Source organism: Labrus mixtus, chromosome 6 (genome assembly GCF_963584025.1).
Source record: "Labrus mixtus chromosome 6, fLabMix1.1, whole genome shotgun sequence".
In the NCBI taxonomy this organism is placed as follows: Eukaryota; Metazoa; Chordata; class Actinopteri; order Labriformes; family Labridae; genus Labrus; species Labrus mixtus.
Window position 1 is genome coordinate 3,652,065 of NC_083617.1, and position 19,863 is coordinate 3,671,927.

Sequence of the window (19,863 nt, forward strand, 5' to 3'; positions counted from 1 at the left end):
CGGCCAGCTCCTCCCCTTGTGTATAAAAGCTGTTTTAGTCAAGAACTAGAGAGAAGAAGAAGAACATACTCACTGATTATTTGGATTTCCCGTAGTGTGAAGCTACAAGCTAACTGAAGTGTGCTAACATTAGCATGCTAACACAACAAAGCAGGACACAGGTGATTGCAGCTTGAGCCAAAGACAATTTTGTCCGCCGCATTTGTCAATCTACTACAGGTGAATTTGAGTGGAGGGGGGTTGGAGGTGTGTCACTGGAGAAGAGCGGCGGTTTCAGTGTGGAGGAGGTGTCGCCAATCACCAGTCTACGTCATCTACTGGATCAAAAAGTCACACATTATAACTTTTAAAAAGCAGAGTAAATAAAACCGTAAGATGATGTTTTAAAATGTGATTGGCCATGAATGTTTAATTAAAAATCAGACACTTTTTATGGGCTTTGTGTGTTGTGTTATTCTCACCACACTGAACACGCCTTTATTATTTATTTTTAGTCTGAATACCGCCTGATGTGTGATATTGTGTTAGCGAGCATCTTACCCTTCTCTTCTGTATCCTTGAGCAACACCCAGCCAGCTCATCCGGTTTAAATCTGTATCCTATAACACATCACACGTTCTCACATTAGAAAGATGCCTGAGCAGCTGATGAAGAGCTGTGACAATCGGGTGGAGTCTCGAGGAGCCATCTGTTTACTGAACACATCGTCTGTCACACCTTTTGTGCCTTCATGCCTGCTCATGTGTGTGATGTGTAAATCAACCCCGGACTTAAAGAAACAGCATTTAAATTAAGAAATAAAACTCCAGCCGAACAGTCGATCTAACGGGTAACGCTCTCGCCTTCCTTCGTCTCTTTTGTTCATTCTTGTAAGAGATTTTTATTGTGTCGAGTTCTTCTTCGAAATCAAAAACATTTTCTGATCCTTGATTAGACTACCACAAGGCTTCAGGCTAGAATCCCCACAGTGAGGTAAAAAAGTTTGCAACTTCAATTTAAAGAAGAAGCTCAGTGCTAAAAGTAAATTTCGGATAGGGGAAGAACACTTCTGTATCCTAGCAACACTAAGCGCTGTAGAGAAGCACTCCGATTTCGCCTTTGACTATTGCTCCTGTTTTTATGGTTTTATTGAAATTGTAGCACTTCGAGATTTTTGTTTAAATGTGAAGTGCGTTATAAATAAAATGTATTATTATTATTATTATCTGAAGATGAGCTTGTAAGTGCTGTCTGTGTAAAAACAATGCTGTCAATGGAAACACACCCCTTACATACAACCATACAGTGTGTCTATCTAACTTAGTTTGAGTTTAATTGTGGATAATTAAATAGTAAATGCTGAGCTTGTAAAGCGTTTTTCTGGTCCTCTGACTACTTTAAGCACTTTTACAATGAGGTCACATCTTCACATTAACACACTGATGGTAGAGGGCGCTGTGTGAAGTGTCCATCAGTTTAAACTAATCCCATTCATACACATTTATTCGCTGCACAAAAAGCAGCTGGAGCAATTTAGGGTCTTGCCCAAGGACACATTGGACATGTGGCTGCAGGAGCTGGGGATCGAACCCCCGACCTTTCGATTGAGAGACGACCGACTCTAAGACAGAATGATTTAGGACATTTCCTTGAAGACAAAATACTAATCCTGCAGATTCCATCCAAACATTTTGTCAGTAGACATGATGTAAGTTCACTAAAGGTCATATTTTATTCATCTGATCTGTTCAAAAGTAATCGTTTTTTTTTATAATTAATTTGATGTTGGTACAAGAAAAGTAACATCCAAACATAAAACACCCAAGAGGAGATAAAAAAAGAAGCCAACAAGGAGAATTTATAATCATCATTTATAGATCATGGTCACTTTTCCTCATACTCATTCCAAGTACAGGTCTCTGGAAAGCAGAATTTTTGACTGACAGAATGACAGAACGAACACAGAACAGTTGAAAACGGAGACATATTTGAGCTATTCTCCTCTGGGTTTTTGCATCAGCCCCAAGCACACATCAGACAATCTCGTCATACTGTACCACTTGGAAAACACACACGGCAAAGGTAATTTATCATTATCATTGTAATCATCCATTATCATCATCAGCATCAGCATTCATAAGCTTGGACTTCATTCTCACTCATGGACTGTAAGTCAGGATTGAGCGGGAAGGCAGTGATTCTACCAGTATCCTCAGAAGAGATCCGCACAGTTTTTTAATGCCATCCTTTCCGCCGCCGTATGCAGTTTTTTGGGGGGAAACAGTTAGGCTACTAACTGGTCTGGGATCGTCTATCTCAGGTCGGCATTTGTATAAAAAACTATATAGGAACACATGTAAAAACAGGGGCAGAATCAAATGATCATCAAACTGAAAATAAAAAGCAGATGTCTTCATAAAATCGTCTATGTCTAGCAACACTTAGTAACACTTATGTCTTCTTTTTTTTTTTTTTGTAGTTGTAGTTTTATTCCAAAAATGTTTGAGGAGCAGTTATAGTTTGCATCATCTATACAACAGGCTATAAAACACCACTTTGTCACAGTCCAGAAAGCACATATAGATGTGGTTGTACTGTATATAAACATATGTACTGTAATAAGATAATTTTGCGTGCACGACTCCCCCCTGCTCTCCCCCCTCGGTGTCTCTCCTTTGAGTTCACACGGTGTGAAAACGAAAGGCCTCCGGATTTCTAAGCTGGCACAATGGACACACTCTTCTTTTTGTAACGCTGTCCTTAAGAGAAACTGCCCGTCCAATCTCGTGTCAGCACAGTCATCCAGGTGTTAGTCTCTGCCGGCCATCACTGCCTCTCCAGGGAGCACTTTGGCCTGATTCCTCGCACTTCCATCAAGGTTTTTTTTTTTTTTTTTTGTCCTCCTCCTCGTCTCCAAATTTTTTTTTTTTTTGTCTTCCTCAGTCACCCAAAATGTTTTGGCGTCTTCCTGTATGTATTTTTATTTAATGCATTGTGTCATTTTCTGTATAAAAAAAAAAAAAGTCCCAACAACACAAACACAGGCAATGTAAATGAGAACATTAAGTTTGTAATGCTGACGCTCCCTCTGCAAAGCGCGTCTGTGCTCCTCTGTGTGTACCAGAAAAGACGGGAGTCAGAGCGTTGTCGTCCCGGCCGAGGAGACAAATCACAGATGTGTTCATATTGTTTGGGTGACATGTTGGATGTGTTTTAGTTCATCAACCGGTCACCAGAGCCGTTATTCCGTAAGTCTGTTTCCACTGTCTCGAGCTCTTGAGTCCAAAGAAAGTAACTTTTTATTTTTTCATGTTTGCTTCTCAGAGCATCGTCTCATAGGATAAAAAGACTAAATAGTGTTCATCTTTGTTATTATACTGTACACATGTTGAAGTCCTGATTTGTCTTTTCTTGAAAACGTTCAATTTGGTCGGGCGGGGACCAAATCTTTTCTCACAATCACACGTAGTACTCCTTGTCCTTGTTCTTCTTGTTCTTGCCCGAGGTCTTGGCCGTGTTGACCGGCTTCTCCTTGACCACCGTGCCGTTGGATTGCGCCGAGTTGCTGATGTAGTTGCGGCTCTCGTCCACGTGGTACGAGCCCTCGTCTCTGTTCCGGTACTTGTACATGGCGTAGAGCAGGATGAGGATGCAGAGCGCCGCCGCCGCTACGATGCCGACCACCATCCCCGTCGTGCTGCTGGACTCCCGGAAGACCTCCGACGTGCCGGGGATTCCCCTCGGACCGGCGCCGGTGGGATTGGCTGCAAGAGAGACAGAGATATGATCACCACTGTTATCCTGAGCTCATTATCTTTTTACATGTTTTACCATCAGTGGAGGCGGGCGCATTATTCTCCAGGGAGCGAACAGTTTCTCAAAGATGGACCAGGATGTGCATCTTATGCTGTTAGCATGAAGCTAACACATAATGGAAATTGCCATAGCCTTTTAACTGTTAGGCTCAGTTGCTACTCTTCGTTCGACCAAAATTTAAAACCATTTTTTACAAGTTATTTAAAGAATAATTTTCTCAGGGCCCAGGTAGTCTCGTGGTTATAGTGCGTGCCCTATGTACGGAGGCTAGGGTTCTCCTGACCCGGGTTGGAGTCCGACATGTGGCTCCTTTCCTGCATGTCATTCCTCTCTCTCTCTCTCTCTTCCCAATTTCTGACTCTATCCACTGTCCTGTCTCGAAATACAGGAATAAAAAGCCAAAAAATAACCTTTTTTATTGTAAAAAATTACAATTTCCTCTTTTTATTTTAGGGCGTTAAGGGAAGGCTTCGCTCTGCTAGCCCATTTATACCAGCCGTCGCTGATTATCATGAATATAACAAGAAGCAAAGCATCTGATTCTTCTCCGCGTGTGTGGATCAATATTACAGTTTAAAACTGGATAACAGTACGGCCGACGGGCCTCAGGGCTGCTGAAGCTAAAAGTAGAAGTTGGCTGATCAGATTGACTTTCCTGCCTGTAAGAAAAAGAACAGTTACCCGATAATGTCGACGACACAACATCATCCGTATTAATCATGCTGAATAGCTGCTATATGCTTTGCTTCCCAGCTGAACTCTTTCTTACTTCAATAGTTTAATAAATAACAAAAAGTAGAATCTGAATGTTTAAGCTGTTAACGATCCCATCGCTGTGCTTGATAAAGCTGTCAAACATTTTCCCTCGCAGTAAAACGAGACACAAATACCCCCATGTGGATTTTTCTTAAAACTCTCTGAAAGAGATGATTTAAAGCCTTTGTCAGTCACAGAATCGTGAAAATAACTCTGGAAAATTACATTGAAAGGCGGCGCAGTCGATCCCGTTGCACCCTGAAGAAGTGAAGTTTCTATTAGAACTTTCAATGAAGGTGGGAGTGAGACATTTTCGTCAGCTTTCACTACAAACTGCCTGTTTAATCAGCTGCCTTTCAGCCTTGTTATTCCTGCTCAACTTTAAAGCGGTAGAACAGATTTTTTTTTTGAAGTGGGGTTGTCTGCGATACTTGTCAATAATAAATATATTATCCACAGGAGATGGCGGTGAGCTCGGCTCCAAAGCAGTCGGAGTGCCAGCACAGAAGCTATACAATCATCAAATTTGAAGAAAAACTGAAATGGAAAACAATATTGGCATAGAGACAATGATTTTCTTTTTGGTCAGCAAACAGCTTTTTCAGACTTGGACATTAGCACCTGTCACCCCCCAAATACAAGGGTTTTTTTGTTTTTTTAAGCAGTTGCAGGTGAATTTGCTCAACCAACCAGATGTCTTTCTTCTCTCTTATTAAGTGTGTGTGTGTGTGTGTGTGTGTGTGTGTGTGTGTTTATGTGCGTGCACACGATTGGTTGATTTGTATTTCACTCTTGCCATCACCTGCCCAGGGACAACAGATTGAAATAAACTAGTTCGCTAAATCTCGTACAAAGCATCTCTTCTCTTCTGAGACAGTATTTTTTTTTGTACACTGACCCTGATTTAAATAAACTAAAAAAACTAAACCGGCCACGGTGGCGGGTAAATAAAAAACAACATGACATAATGATTCCTGATAACAAAGAACTTAAATCGAATCGAGCACAACCAGTTTGCCGTCTAACCAGCCTCAAAATAATAAACTAAAATCAACTTTTTACCCCGCCTATGAGAAAGACAAAGACTTTGTCAGTATCTTCTTTAATAGTTGAAACAGTTCCCTTCATCAAATAGCTCATTACTTGAGTAATATAAGTACATTATGCTGAAATATGGGAGATAAAAAAAGAGAATGGCTGATAGATTTTTGAATCCAGTGTCAGCAAGGCCATAAAGTTCATATCCAACTCTGCACTTTTTGGTTAAATTTAGCTAAATGAAGTGAAACAAATTGCCCCGTCCGTATAGCCTAGCATGTGCTGGCAGTCCTTCAGGTTCCTCAATAAGGGGTCCGAGCGGTCCCGCATCTCCTGTGGCCTCATGGCCTCAGAAAATCTGAACTATCTCTGAAATCCAGTGACATTCATTGAATTATTTCAGGCGAGAAAAGAAGGATACATGAAAGATAGATTAGATGCAATCAGAAGTGAAGCTGACAAGAAGACTAATGTATAAATGACTCATTAAGAGCTCATTACATGTCTTAAAGCAGTCATGAATGAACACACCACATTTCCAAGATTCACTTTATATCCACGCAGCATGACTGCATCTCATAGTCTTTTCAGAGAGAAACAATTCTTCAATTGACTCAGCAGATTTTTTTGCCAAAGGCTGTCCCCACTTCTGTTCTGGAAAAAAAAAAGCTGCCATTCAAAAGGAACATATTCTGAGAACACGTCAGCCCCCTGATATTATTCAGTCCTCCTGGCACATCTCTCTGTGTGTGTGTTTTTTTTTCTTGTAGCCGTCATCGTTTCTCTTAAAGCCCTCTTTGTTGCATTTGTGAAATCCAAACACTCCCAACACTGAAATTTTGGAAACGAAAGCACTCCCGTTCCGCTGGATTTGGGTAAAAAAAACAAACATATTTTGAGGGATTTACAGCTGGGTTCAGATCATATTTATTTGGAGGGGAAAGATGTTGCACTTTGATTTGGATTTAGTCTGGACAGAGTGAAAATAACATCAGACACAGAAATGGCTGTGTTGACACTGGTATGATTAAATTCCTCTGTGTTGACTGGAAAGTTATTATGGTAAAAAGCGTCGCAGTGAAACACTCACAGAGCCTCTACATGTACTACAGCAATGGTTATCCTGCACTCAGAAGCACTGTAAAGAAAGAACATTTTATTACCCCTAAATGACCTTAAGTATGGTGCAGTGGTTACTTTATTTCTCAGGGTTATTTATCTATAAGCCCATGCTAGTTTTAGAGGCTGAAATGCAGCCAGATGGCAGAGAGAGGCGTTGTTAAGACTGTTAGCATCGTCAAAGTCTCTCTTCAAAGCAAAGGAGAATGTCGTACCTGGTGTCCTTTCAGGTTTTGTTTGATGACGGCACACTATTTGTTTGTCTTTTGGAAACATAAATGATTCAGCTAAGTCTGCCAGTTTTTCATTGTACGACCGTTGAATATGGTCCAATATTTGAATGAATCCATGCTTTAGTGCTTTATTATTTTGTAATTTTAAGAGGTGGTTCTTCAGTTTTCCTTCCTTAGATTTGACACAAGAGCTTGTGTCTCCCACCAAGAGAAGTGTCAGACCACTATACGACATCTATTTTTATATATACGTATATAGATATATGAGCTCATGGAAAGAACCACGTCTAATACATTCATAGTTACTACAATATTCCTTCTGGAAAAGTTATGAATTTTCATGTGAGCAAATCATCACTAATTAGATTTTTACATTTACTACGACAGATCATTTTTACATTTAAAAAAAATTGTCTTTCAAGTGAATGGTAATATATATTTTGGTGTGCCAGTCCCTCCTGTCCCATTTCAGCTGTCCCACTTTTCTTACTACTTTTTCCCAGGAAAATTGTTTTTTTTATTTTTTTGGGAAATAATTGCATTCTTCAGCTTTGATATGGAACCAGCTGTTAAAAAATGAATTTCTCTCTAATAAACAAAAAGCTGACATTGTCTCTTCATTATCGCTCTCCTTTGATCTTGTCCAGTCGGAGAAATATTTCCGAACGCCCTTTCCTAAACTAGAACTCAGTATCCATAGGAAAGTTAAACTCTCTGTTCTGCGTGGCATCAAAAGAGACGAGACATGTGGAAACAGAATTCTGCTGCTATTGTTCAGCACAATCACCTCGTCTTATCTCATCAGATTCTTATTTTATGACGGACTAAGTTGTCTGAGCGTGAGCAAAGAGGCCAGTTCTTCTTCTCATCGTCTGAAAAGAGTATTTCTCCCTGATCCATGAAGGACAGGCAGCATTAATACGATGACGCTGCACATCCCGGTCTACTACTTTTAGTGGCAATTTCTCAAAGTGGAACAAGCACGAAATCGACCCCGGACAGGTTTTGGGATTTTTCAGTGAAGGTGTTCCTGCCCTTCAGATTACACTAAATATAACCAGCTGCTGCTTTTCACATCTCAAGGACCATGTCAATGGATTTTTTTGTGTCTCCAATTTCTTTCCTTTTCTGTTTTACAAAGCACTAACTTTACTTTACCTTTCTGCAAACCATGCTAATTTGTTTTAGGGATGCCCCTTTTCAGGCTTCAGCTGGCATCCGTTTATTTATTTATTTTTGCAATATGACAATCCATGCAGAAAGTATTTCCAACTGCAGACTTAATGTGGTAGGTAACTCCAGTCAACTACAGAACTCCAGTTTGGAGCGTACACTGAATAAAAAACGGACGTCGTCTTAGTGACATCACTTAATGGCACCTGAAGCCCATCAATGGTGGTCGCCATTTATGGAGATGCTGTCTCAAACTAACTTTAAGTCTGCCTAGAAACTGGCAAAGAGTAGAAGCTGCGGCTGACCTCAAGCCAGCAGTGCGTCATAGGTTGGACCGTTCGGGGGTCTCCTACATATGTGGCCAAACCATGAAAGGTCCATCCAGTGCATTCTTTGTAGCACAACGTATCCCAGGACGCCAATTCAAATGCAATGGTGGACTTTTTTAAAAGGCCGATGTTTACACTTTTAAATGTAATGTAATTGCAAAGAGCAGAAGCTGCGGCTGACCTCAAGCCTCCTGGGAAACAGCTGCAACACACTCACCTGTCAGTCATCTCAGCCACGCCTTTAATTATGCACATTTATGCAAATGTAATGAAATCTAAACTGATGAGCTATGGGAAAATGTACCACCTGTACTGTTTAATCCAATAAAGAAAAAAACTGCAGAGACCAAAACAGTTTTTATGTACAACATGTCTGAGTAAAGAAAAAGAGCATTTTAACATTGATGATGGGGATTCCTTTGCTTTGCATCCTGCCTCAAGTTGTTTGCACTCCTGCATCGGCTTCAGTTTTCAACACCAGAGGTTGCTGCTTGGTTTGAAGGGTCATCTGTCCGTTATTTGACTATGATCCATGGAAGAAGATTGAATCTAATGCCTGTCTGGAATGGGAGGAAGTACTTGTATAGATAAAAGTGAAGCACAAATTTCATGAATTGGAAATTAGAGAATAAACTGAATATAGCAAAAATTGCACATTCTCCCTCTTTGGGCCGCTCTCTACATGAATCTTGTGAAGTTTCTTGTTGTTTTACGCAGTGTTTGCACACTAACTAATCTTTCAATGTTCAATGACGATGAGAGCATACTTTAGTTTAGCGCATCATTTCCACCAGTGAATATGGAAGTGATTTCACAACAGCGAACCCACTTATTATTCTGAATGCTGTCCACGTTCTCCTTATGTCTCTGATCGCTCTCTTCACTGTTCCCCTCTCCTGTTTTCCACTCAGAGTTGATAGCGTTGGAGATTAAGTTGTTTTTTTGTATTGCATTCATTTCTCTTTTTGATTGACGGCTTAATGTTCAGACATCCTTCTTTGGAATAGTGGAGTATTAGCTTACGACCCCAAGGCTGGGACATGCGTCTATTTTTGGTAAATCTTGTTCATGTCAGACTTAAAAAAAAACAGGTGTAAAAAAGTGTAAACTGTAGAGGGCAAAAGTTCTGCTCGCTGTCTGCCAGAAGACGAGATGCTGCTGCTATTCATTGACATGTTTCCCACCACGGTGAGCTGATCAGTGGCCCAAAGTACGCTGCCAATGCCAGCAGACATTCAAGGACAAGCAGGGGAGCACCACTAGGGGATTGAGTGTGACTGAGCGTTGCAACAGATTAGCTCTGCTCGTGACAAGCCCACTTATCCCTGCAGACAGGTGTGAAGAATGCTCTCGCCTTGTGGGCAAAAGCCACCGGTTGACACGGCTCTTCTCCAGCGAGCCATTGTGCTGGCATCGACGCTGAGTTACTTTCATATTTGCTATCTGTCCTTTGTCTGGGGTCAGGAGGGTTGAAAGTGTAGATAACGTAGCAAGTTGATGGAATGGAGAGCTCTGTGTGTATGAGACCTCGGCTGGCTCTTAGAGAGAGGTGACAGAATATAAAAGTTCAGGAAGGAGGCAGCCTCACAGTCTGCGATATCAGGAGTGAGTCATATGATAACAAGACCATGGTGTTTTTGTTCTTCCTTCTGCGATCTAATACCTCAAGCTCCGGGATTTGTTATTTCCTCTTACTTGGATCTGTTGATTGGCTCTCCACAGACTGGGTTCACACAAAGACTTTCCAACTGACCACATTTTTCTTTTAGTCACAGGAAAGTAAAATACACTGATTTACTCTGAGATTTCTAGCTCGAGGTGGAACGGATCACATATTAGACTCTTTAACAGCATCTCCACTCATATCAATAATGCTACACGCTGTGTGTGTTTTTAATAATAAAAACTCTTTCCACAAGGGGAAGTGTACATACCTAGTATTATTCTATTTTTGTATTTTTTCTCCCTTTTATTTAACAGATTTTTGAGCTGTTGTGACAAAAAAATGTCCACCATGGGGGATCAATAAAGTTTATCTTCATCTTTATATCTCCTGGTTTGGATCAGATCATACTCTTGCTTTAAACATTGCTTTCTTTTCACTAAAACACTGCAGAAGGAATTTAGCAGCAGTATTTTTATTCTTCAACATGATGTATTTTTCATCGATTAGCGGTCCACATGCTGAACCTTTGGAGGCTACCTCAAACAGATCATAGATCAACTGGGATCTTGTCCTGGAAAGACCAGTTTAATATCTGCACAAAGAAAGCTAAGTACTGACCACTACTTAAAGGATTAACGCTGCTTTCAGCACAGTGCCGGCTGGTTTCATCCAAAAACCGATTAGCATTCATTACAGCTCATTAGCTTGCATTTTTGTCTCAGTAGTGTCCATCAAACAGCCACCTGATGGCACAAGTGGATCTCTCCTAGCCCCTCGGATTAACCGGTACACCACGATGATGTCGCTCATTTGTTGTGTCAGGCTGTGCACGCCGGCCCCTGCTGTCCCTCAGGTTGGGTTCAGACAAAGTAATGTGGCAGAGACGAGGCCTTCGAGAACGCCTCGAAAAGACATCAGCCAAAATGCATCTCGCCTTGTCTGTTCATTAGCACTCCATCACCTCAGAATGGAGGCACATAAACTGAGAAAGAAATAGCGCCTGAAACAAGTGTTTAAAATGATTGCTGCTCTTATGCGCTCTACTCGAGCGTACCCAAGGGTAAAATTAGACATGGGGAAAATGACCTTAAAGTGGCGCCGAGCTTCATGGTGGCATAGCGGGGGTGTACTTGTGAAGTGATGGAGGTAAACTCAGGGGGGTTAACTTTTGAAGGATTGCAGTTGTGTTAAAAGCTGCCAGAATAACTTTCTCCTCTGTGCCTCATCCGGAGAGCACGACTTAAATTACAGTATCACATTCAGACCATCGTAAAGTCCTTGCTGTTTTTATTCACAAGGACAGCAGTTAATGTTAAAGCCATTTAGTCACAAATCATTTGCTTTTGCCAATCCTTTGCAGATTCCTTTCAGATGAAATGCAGAAGAAAACACGTTAACAGAGGAGCAGGTGATCTTATATATACGACTCTGATCCATAAAGGCTAGTAAGAGAAAACCAAATAGCCTGAGCAGGAATTGCATTTGCCATACAGTGAAGCACAATGACATGAACAGTGAGATTGGTTTTGGCTTCAGTGTCCCGCTCCCTGCAGAGTTTATTTGATAGCATCTTTTCCTCCTCATTCTACCTGAATTCCTCAGTTGATACACGAGCTCGCCTCTCGGAAGATATAAGCGTCGCCGCAATGGAACTTGTCATTTGAAAGCCTGTGAAATGCCTGATGTGATTCCCCCCCTTTCTTCTTGCCTGACTTCTTTTTCTTTGCCCACGTGCTCTCAAGGAGAGGAAAGGGGATGAGAGATTCCACACTGTCAGGCGGGGATTTGAATAAATGGTCCTCTTCAAAGACTATTTTTCCTCATTTGTCTCCAGCGAGAGGGGTTCATTTGTTTGGTAATTTGGAAACAGGGGTGAGCAGGTTTTGAAGGCGGTCGCAGATGAAGGAAAAACACAAAAAAGAGAAACTGAGGGGGGGTTACTTGAGGTGCGTGTGAGGCTTGTTGAGAGCTAATGGAGCAACCAGGACTCCTTAGCATAGATTGGAGGGACAGGGCCGGGCTTGACCTTTTGTTAAATGGTGGCTGTGAAAGGTTCAAAGAATGCTGCTTTTTCCTAAGAGGATGCACCATGGAAACCATGAGGTCATGGATCAGACAAAATATCACGTAAAAAAATAGATATTTTCACTAAGACGGCACTAAAATTAGAGTTTATGTGTCCCTCTCTGTAACCTGCATCTGCTGATGAACATGAGCAGTTCATCGTGCATCTCTGAGAGCTTTAAGGAGGTGCGGCTGTGGGCTGCCTTGAGAAGCGACCCGGGCTTAGCTGGCATGCTCGGTGACACATTGCTGTTATTCAGCCAGATTAGTTTTTATACTGTCGTCTCCCTTCACATATCCAGCCATAATCACGAGCTGTCGGAGCCGTCACAGAGTCGGGGGGGGATCAGCGTGCAGACAGGTCACTGTATCAGTGCCAAAACACTTATTAAATCCCTCTTCCCTCTTTAATTATGTGAGTGTCCTCGAGAAGTGATGCTCCTGTACTTGTGACACGCTGGCAGTGCGCCCCGATGACGAGCAAGCATGTGTGAGTCTGAAAGTGGCCCCGCTCATGCCGATGGTGGCTGATGAACAGAGAGCATGAAATTAGGTCGAAAGTGAGAGATGTTGAAAAGGTGTTTGAATGGAGCCCAGTCAAAGGTGCGCTGCAGTTTAAGCCTTCGCCCGGAGGAGTTCAGCGAAAAAGGAGATGAAAGAAGAGGCCTAAACGTCAGAGTCTGGAGTCCATCTCTTGATTAGATTTCCTGAAGACTCAGGTTTCATGTTCTCAGGGTCTATATTTGTTGTATACAGTGTGCCTTTAAGCCACACAGGAGCTTTCTATTGTGCTGATATGATCTGATTATCTTCTTACTGCAGAAGTCTACTCAGCTTTAACTACAGAATCCCACTGTGTTGTTTTGACACAAAGTGTTCTCTGAGAGGAGTTCAAGGAGTGTGGAGGCACTTTTTAATGTAATATTTCCAATATTATGAAAGCCCCATCATATGTTTCTCTTATTGTAGTTTTATGCTTATTGAACTTTAAAAAAGTAGAACCTATTCAGATTGTGATATTTGTCCCGGCTGTAACACAGATTTAAAAAAAAAAAAAAAAAAAGCTGTAGTTTTCTTCTTCTTTAGATTATTAAGAATACTTTCACACTTAGGTGGCTTGGTACGTTTGACACAAACTCTGGTGTGCTTTGTTTGATAGTTTGTTTGTTTTGGTGTGAATGCTCAAATAAACTCTGGTCTGCTTAAAAACGGGGGTCTTGGTTGGCTTCCAAGTGCACCAGAGTTTGGTTCGTCATGCATTGTGGGTTGATTTTGGCCGTCTGTAAACAATGTCAAATAGCTTTACAAAATGTGGCTGATGTTCCTTAAGCCTTCAGTCCTCCTTGCAGGTTAATGTGCACATGTCAGTGCTAAATGTGGTTACACATCGCTCTGGTCGATATGCCACTTTAACCTGAAACAGCCGATAATAAACTTTATCTCCATTTTATTGATCAAAAGTCTGCCAAACTGCACCACGCTATGGGATGCCATTCTTCTGCTGTCCTGTTGTTTACTTTTGGATCATAGTACAGCATGAGGCCGGATGGCTGTAGCCACTGACCGGGGCTACAGACCCAACTAGAAGCAGGTGGTTACGGTACATAAACATTTGACAGTCTGAAAGCAAATCGAACCAAATGACAAATTAGAGATGTGAGAAAGTGACCTTAATGTTCAAACATTGAATTAAGCTGCTGGTTTGAATGTTTATGATAACAGGGATCTGTCAACTCAGTTTAATATTAACTAAAATGGAATATGTGAGAGGCATCAATATACAATCTGGGTTGAATACACCACCTCACTGTCTGTGTCACTAATTCCTCCTTCCTCATGCATCGTTCAAAGTGTTATCACTAGTGCACACATTTAACTGTCGGGTTTGTTTTTACAGATCAAAAAACTTTGCATTTGAAAGTGATGTAAGCCACTTTCAGGACTTGTTTTGTGCATTTGCATAACTTATTAATGAGACTGCTTGTACTTGGAGGAGTTCAGAAGTTTGACTTTTATGTCTTTTTACAGCCACTAATCAGATATTCTGTAAAAAGTTTTTGTCAGTCCTTAACTGTAAAATGTCGCCCCTTCCCTTCCCTGCCAAAGCAGCATGTTAGAATAAATATCCTTTGTTTTTTAAGCCACAAAAAGTGAGTGAGAGAACTTTTCCCATGGTTTTAATATTGTTACAACATTGGAGCAGTACTTCAGCGTGCGTCATTGGAAAGCTTTTTTCTGATTGGTCAACTGTGATTTGTTTTATAATATTCCCTCCGCTGACTTCCACCATCACTAGAACTGACCTTTGGCTGGGCTTCTTTTTTTTTTCTTTTCTTAGGGAAAGCAAAGTCTTTCATGCCCTACTTAAGACTTCCAAACAGACACATTGTGTTAGCATCAATGTCATCACACCCTGGAGATGATGTGGGGTGGAAAAATAAAAATAATTGTAAATATAAATATGGTGGGATCAGTAAAGAGAAAGACTGACAGTGAGTGTGAAATCCTGTTTTCTCTCAGAACACACTCCGTCTAAATAGAATTCAGAGGGGAGACTTGGGACGGCATAATCCTCGCTGAAAGGATGCAGAAAAACAAAAATGGCAGTATTCCACAAGACTGTGTGCATAGATTTCCAGAGGAGGCATTAATAAAAGCAATATGTTTATGGAATAAAGCACGTCTGATCAGTTTCATTCAGTCCTCCAAAGTTTTTCTTATCTGTTCGTTAAAGAGGACATATTATCCCCCTCCTCCACCTTTTCAAACAGTCCCCCTGTGGTCTAAATGAAACATCTGTGCTGTGCTTTGGTCAGAATATAACATGAATCAAGCACCAGAGGAGGTTTGTGACCCTGTATAAACCAGCTCTCTCAGAACGCTCCGTTTTGGTGTGTGTCTCTTTAAATGCAATGACCCCGCCCCCTGAGTTTTCCCGGTAGACATCACTCCTTCACTAGCGGGAATAAAAATGACGGATCTGCGCTAAAGTTTTGTTCTAGTCTGGGGGTGGAGTCCATGGGTGGAGATATCAGGGGAGGGGAGGGGATTTTTGTTTTTACCAGAATCCCACTGTGACATCACAAGGAGAGCACATTTGAAACAGAGCATTTTTCTCTGTGTTGTAAGACTTATGCAGACCACAAACAATGGATGAGTTTATTTCACATTTTGTGGGTCGGTAGACTCTCAGATTACCCAAATAAACATTCAAAAACACTGTGAAAGTGGATTTTTAATGATATGTCCCCTTTAAATCACATCTGCCACTCTGTTGGCATGCGAGGTGCATGCTACATTGTTCTGCAAACAGAGGCATGAACACACACGAGTTCCAGCTGCGTGTGATTGAATAACCTATTAAATGTGAGCAGTGACCTCTCAAGCCAGCACAGTGCTCTTAATGTTTCATTAATCTCACAGCTACTTTTAAAACAATAATTTACTCTAATTTTTTCTTCCGTCCCCCCCCCCCCCCGCTGTCCGGGTGCACTCCAGTCGTCGCCACAGGGTTAAAGAGAGGATTCATTTGCCGTTTGATTTATTGGTTTACTCAATGTATCGTTTCCCACACCCATAAATTAAATCTATTACAAACAAATGTCAAACACATTAGTGGCTGCTAATGTCACTGCAGGATGCTCGGGGACAGAGAAAGATGAGAGAGCGCAGAGAGAAGCGGGAACTAGATATGATTAACCTTAACCCGCCTATGGGCGCTCCGCAGTGAAAGGCTGCAGCAGCTCGGAGTAAACACTGAGAAATGATTCTTGAACAGCGCGTATGCATGAACTCGTCGAGGCTGCTGGTGTATTTGCATTTGACAAGAGGCCAAGTTCTTCATGAAAAATGTAGTTTTTCAAGTTGGCATCTTATACAATGAATGTACTGTGGGATATCTCTCTCTGCACTTTGCACTTTGCAAAGAAAGAAAATGATAACTCTTGGATCAGAGAACTGTTTGTTCAAAGAAAACAATTGTGTATTCTGAAAACAAGAACATTTACTCATTCTTTGCGACTCTTTAAAGCCAGGGTTGGTAGTTTCAAAAAACTAGTACGATTTTGAAAGTAGCATTCCCTCAGTGCTCCGTCAACACCCACCCCCACTAGGAAATGAGTTGCCAATGAACATCCCTAATTTCACACGAGGGTAAGCTTCCTAAATATGTGAAGGAATAAATCTTCTCATTTAACTCTAAGATAGATACTGTCTCGTACATATTTACCAAAATGTTGAAGTATTTTTTTAACAGAATGCTATGATGTGTTTATGCGTAATACTAAAGTGGAAATGTAGGTTAACTATAAATGAAGTAATCTACATGAACCCAAGGCTGAGGCGCTGAAAATACGACTGTGAGAAGAAATCAAAACGAGCTTGAGGCTACACCGATTTAGAGGTAGAATTTGACTAGTTCTAGTAAATGTGGAGGACGAGCTGCAGAGAGAGAGAGAGGAAGCTCAGGGGAGAAAATCCAAATGATGAGGAACAAAGGCAGTTTTTCAGGATGTAACCTTGGATGTGGGTCAGCGTGCAGCAGCTGCCCTCCATCAACAGCCTGCATGACGCCGATGAAATGAAGCAGGTAGGTAAGAGACATCCGTTTCCATCTGACCCCATGCAGCTCGGCAACAACCTGTTCCATTAACTTTCACCATGAAACCAGAGGTTGGTCCTTGACAATCAGCACCAGGCGCTGTTCACCAGGCTATTTCCACACCACCGAGCCCACACCTATATTTCCTGCAGATGATTGGCAAACACTTTATACCGACCATCACATTTATTTTCCATGCTTGTTAAAGCATAGCGCCAGGATTTATACAGGATTTCTGTAACAGAAGAATTGCTCTGAAAGGTCATTAGGCTGTTCTTCGGTTTATTATGGAAGCCCATTTCCGCCAGTTAGAAAAATAAAAATGAAAATTTGGCTTTGTTGAGTTTTTTTTTTTTTGACCATAAAAAGTCGGTATCATATGGAAGCCCATTTCCGCCAGTTAAAAAAATAAAAAGAGAGATAATAAAGTCATAATAATGGGATAAAAAGTTGAAATAGAGATAAAAGGTCGAAATTATGAGATAAAAAGTCAAAATGATGAGATAATATAGTCATAATGAGATAAAAAGTTGAAATTATGAGATAATAAAATCATAATAATTAGATAAAAGAAATCGAAATTATGAGATAAAAAGTCACATGCAGCAAAGGGTCGACATCGGATTAGAACCCACGCCGACTGCTATGAGGACTATAGCCTCCGTACATGAGGTGCACAACATAACAGCTAGGCTATCTGTGTGTTAAGTGTTAATGTGTGTCTGTCTTCATCACAGTCATACTCGGCTGTCAGAGCCCTGCTTCAGTATCTGAACGCTCCCAGACCAGCCTCCTATTTCAGATCAGTGTTGCAGCATCATGTGTATTCCTCATTGTTTTCCTGAACTGGAGTGTATGGGAGGGGGGGATTCAATTTGCTGCACTATGATCTAATCTGAGTCCAGGCAGGTGATAAGCTCTGCTGGAATACTGATGGCTTGCCATGGTTTCCGGAGGTAAGAGAAATAAAGCATGGCAATAAGTAAGGTTACCCGATTGATGTCACTCATCGGCTGATAGACTGCTGAGGGACCAGACTCCACTGATACACAGAATGATCGAGAGCTGACCTTGGGCCATGGATAGCTCGTATAATAGTCTGCTTCAAAAGCCCAGCCCCTTGGGATCACTTATGTGCCAACATTATCTGACTGTTTACATATGCTCCAAAGCCTCAGCGCAAGGTTGAAAGAAAGAGAGATATCAAAAAGTATGTGCATCTGCCCTCTGCTTTTGAGTGTCAGACGGAGCAGACTGTCAAGGTGTTGCTTGAAAAGTGATATATTATTGGCGTCATTAAAACGAGCCGGCTGAACAGTAATATGAGGAAGTAGTTTATCAAGCGGTGGGTGGATCCAGTTCTTTATCCACACGGCAGCGGCGTCTGAGATGCTTGGCAGAGCGTGTGAATCGTTCTGAATGTAGATATTAATCAGGATGCGGTGTTAGACAGCTGCCACCCTGGGAGCCCGCAGACTCTGGTGTCAAATCCCCCTTCAGTGATCACAGAAGGAGAGAGGGATACTCTGCTCTGGGAGAGTGCGTCCCCCAAGCATCACACAGTTCGCGACTGATGTTTTGGCAGATGCCCTTGTCAAAAAAAAAAAAAAAAAAATCATAATGCAAGCTGCTGGTGTGAATCAGACCAATCTCCTGTGTACTGTATCTGACAGAGGTAGCAGATGTACATTGGAAGTACCTATTGTGATGCTGCCCAGTGGGACTATCACTGTAATGTGCAACGCGAGAGTTATAGGTAAAAGAGGCCCTGTGTGCAAAAAGCTAATCTTGCAAGTGGAGAGCCAGGAGAACAGGAAGAGACACAGACTTGAAAGTTGATAGTCTTAGCTGTGGGGCAGACATTAATTTAGTGGAGGCTTTATGACCACATACTGATCGATAGCACATCTAGATGGAGTGGGGGTGGGGGGGGGGCTTGGGTCCGGACTTAATTGTTCTCCGCGCCTCTCATCACTTCAGAATGCATTTGAAAATCCTTCTATTCATAGGCAGGCGCTAGGGTTGGACTTAATTGCCTTCCATGTGTGGCAAGGTAAGAGATTAAAAGTCTGGCGGCATTGCAGAGAACAAACAGATTTACCATCCCAATTTGTCAGAGACGGGGCTGATAAAAATAGAGCTATTCCCAAAGTCTTTGTGGTAAAGTGCTTCTTTTTGGTATAAACATATCTAAAGTATAGGCATGTGTGCGATTAGTCGAGAATTACTAGTTTGATTACAAATAATTAAGAAATTGGCCCTCGATGCCGCTCAAATGTAGTGCTAAAACTGCAACGCAGCCGCCCGCCACTAGCAGGGGCTGTAGCCATAGACTGGCTGTAGCTCCGGATAAACAGCCTGCTCTCTCAACTCTATATGCAATTTTTTGATCCAGCAGATGTCGCCCTTGAGCACCAGCATGAAACCAAAACAACTCGCGCTGCATTGTTGTGTTAGCATGCTAATGCTAGCGATCTTTATTACGCTCGTATCTTCACACTGCATGTAAATTTACCTGAAATGAGCGTGATCTAGAAACACAGTTAAGCAGTGAGTACAGTATGTTATTCTTCTTTTCTCTAGTCCCTCAATTAAACAACTTTTATACACGAGGGGAGGAGTCAGCCGGCCATCCGGGCGATGTAAACAAAGTGAAGATAGGACTCTGAAAACTCTGAAAACATCACAGACAGTGGGACTCGGGTGTTACACCCATTGTAGACAGTCATGACTCACAGAGTTATTTTCAGAGGATATACTTGATTTCTATTATATTTAAGTGTGAAAAATCACATATTAAGCCTTTAAACTGGAATATGGAGCAAATACATATGTAATGGTTAGTCTGATATTAGGTGCCTAGGAAGATCCCTTATGAAAACCCTTGAACGCATATCAAAAGCTACATATTCATTTGTTTGTTTCATGAAGACAAACACCTGATATGTGCCTCAGTCATAAACTCCAGGGATGATACCTGCAGATATTACAATCATACAAGAAAAATAAACAAAATGAACTCCCACTGCTCACTGTCGGATTTAATGAACCACAGTGGGGACCCTCTGCAGACTGTTTGTATTTCCCACA

At 41.6% G+C, this 19,863-nt stretch overlaps 1 protein-coding gene across 16 annotated transcripts in view; it reads right to left on the minus strand.

Moving 5' to 3' along the window:
- Positions 1–1,831: 1,831 nt before the first annotated feature.
- Positions 1,832–19,863, minus strand: part of LOC132975171 (neurexin-1a) — a 343,741-nt gene continuing 325,709 nt past the window's right edge. For all 16 annotated transcript variants that reach the window (XM_061039539.1, XM_061039533.1, XM_061039528.1 and 13 more), the window contains one exon: positions 1,832–3,743. In XM_061039539.1, the coding sequence (XP_060895522.1) occupies positions 3,439–3,743 (305 nt within the window). In that variant the 3' untranslated portion in view covers positions 1,832–3,438. The remainder of the gene's footprint in view (positions 3,744–19,863) is intronic.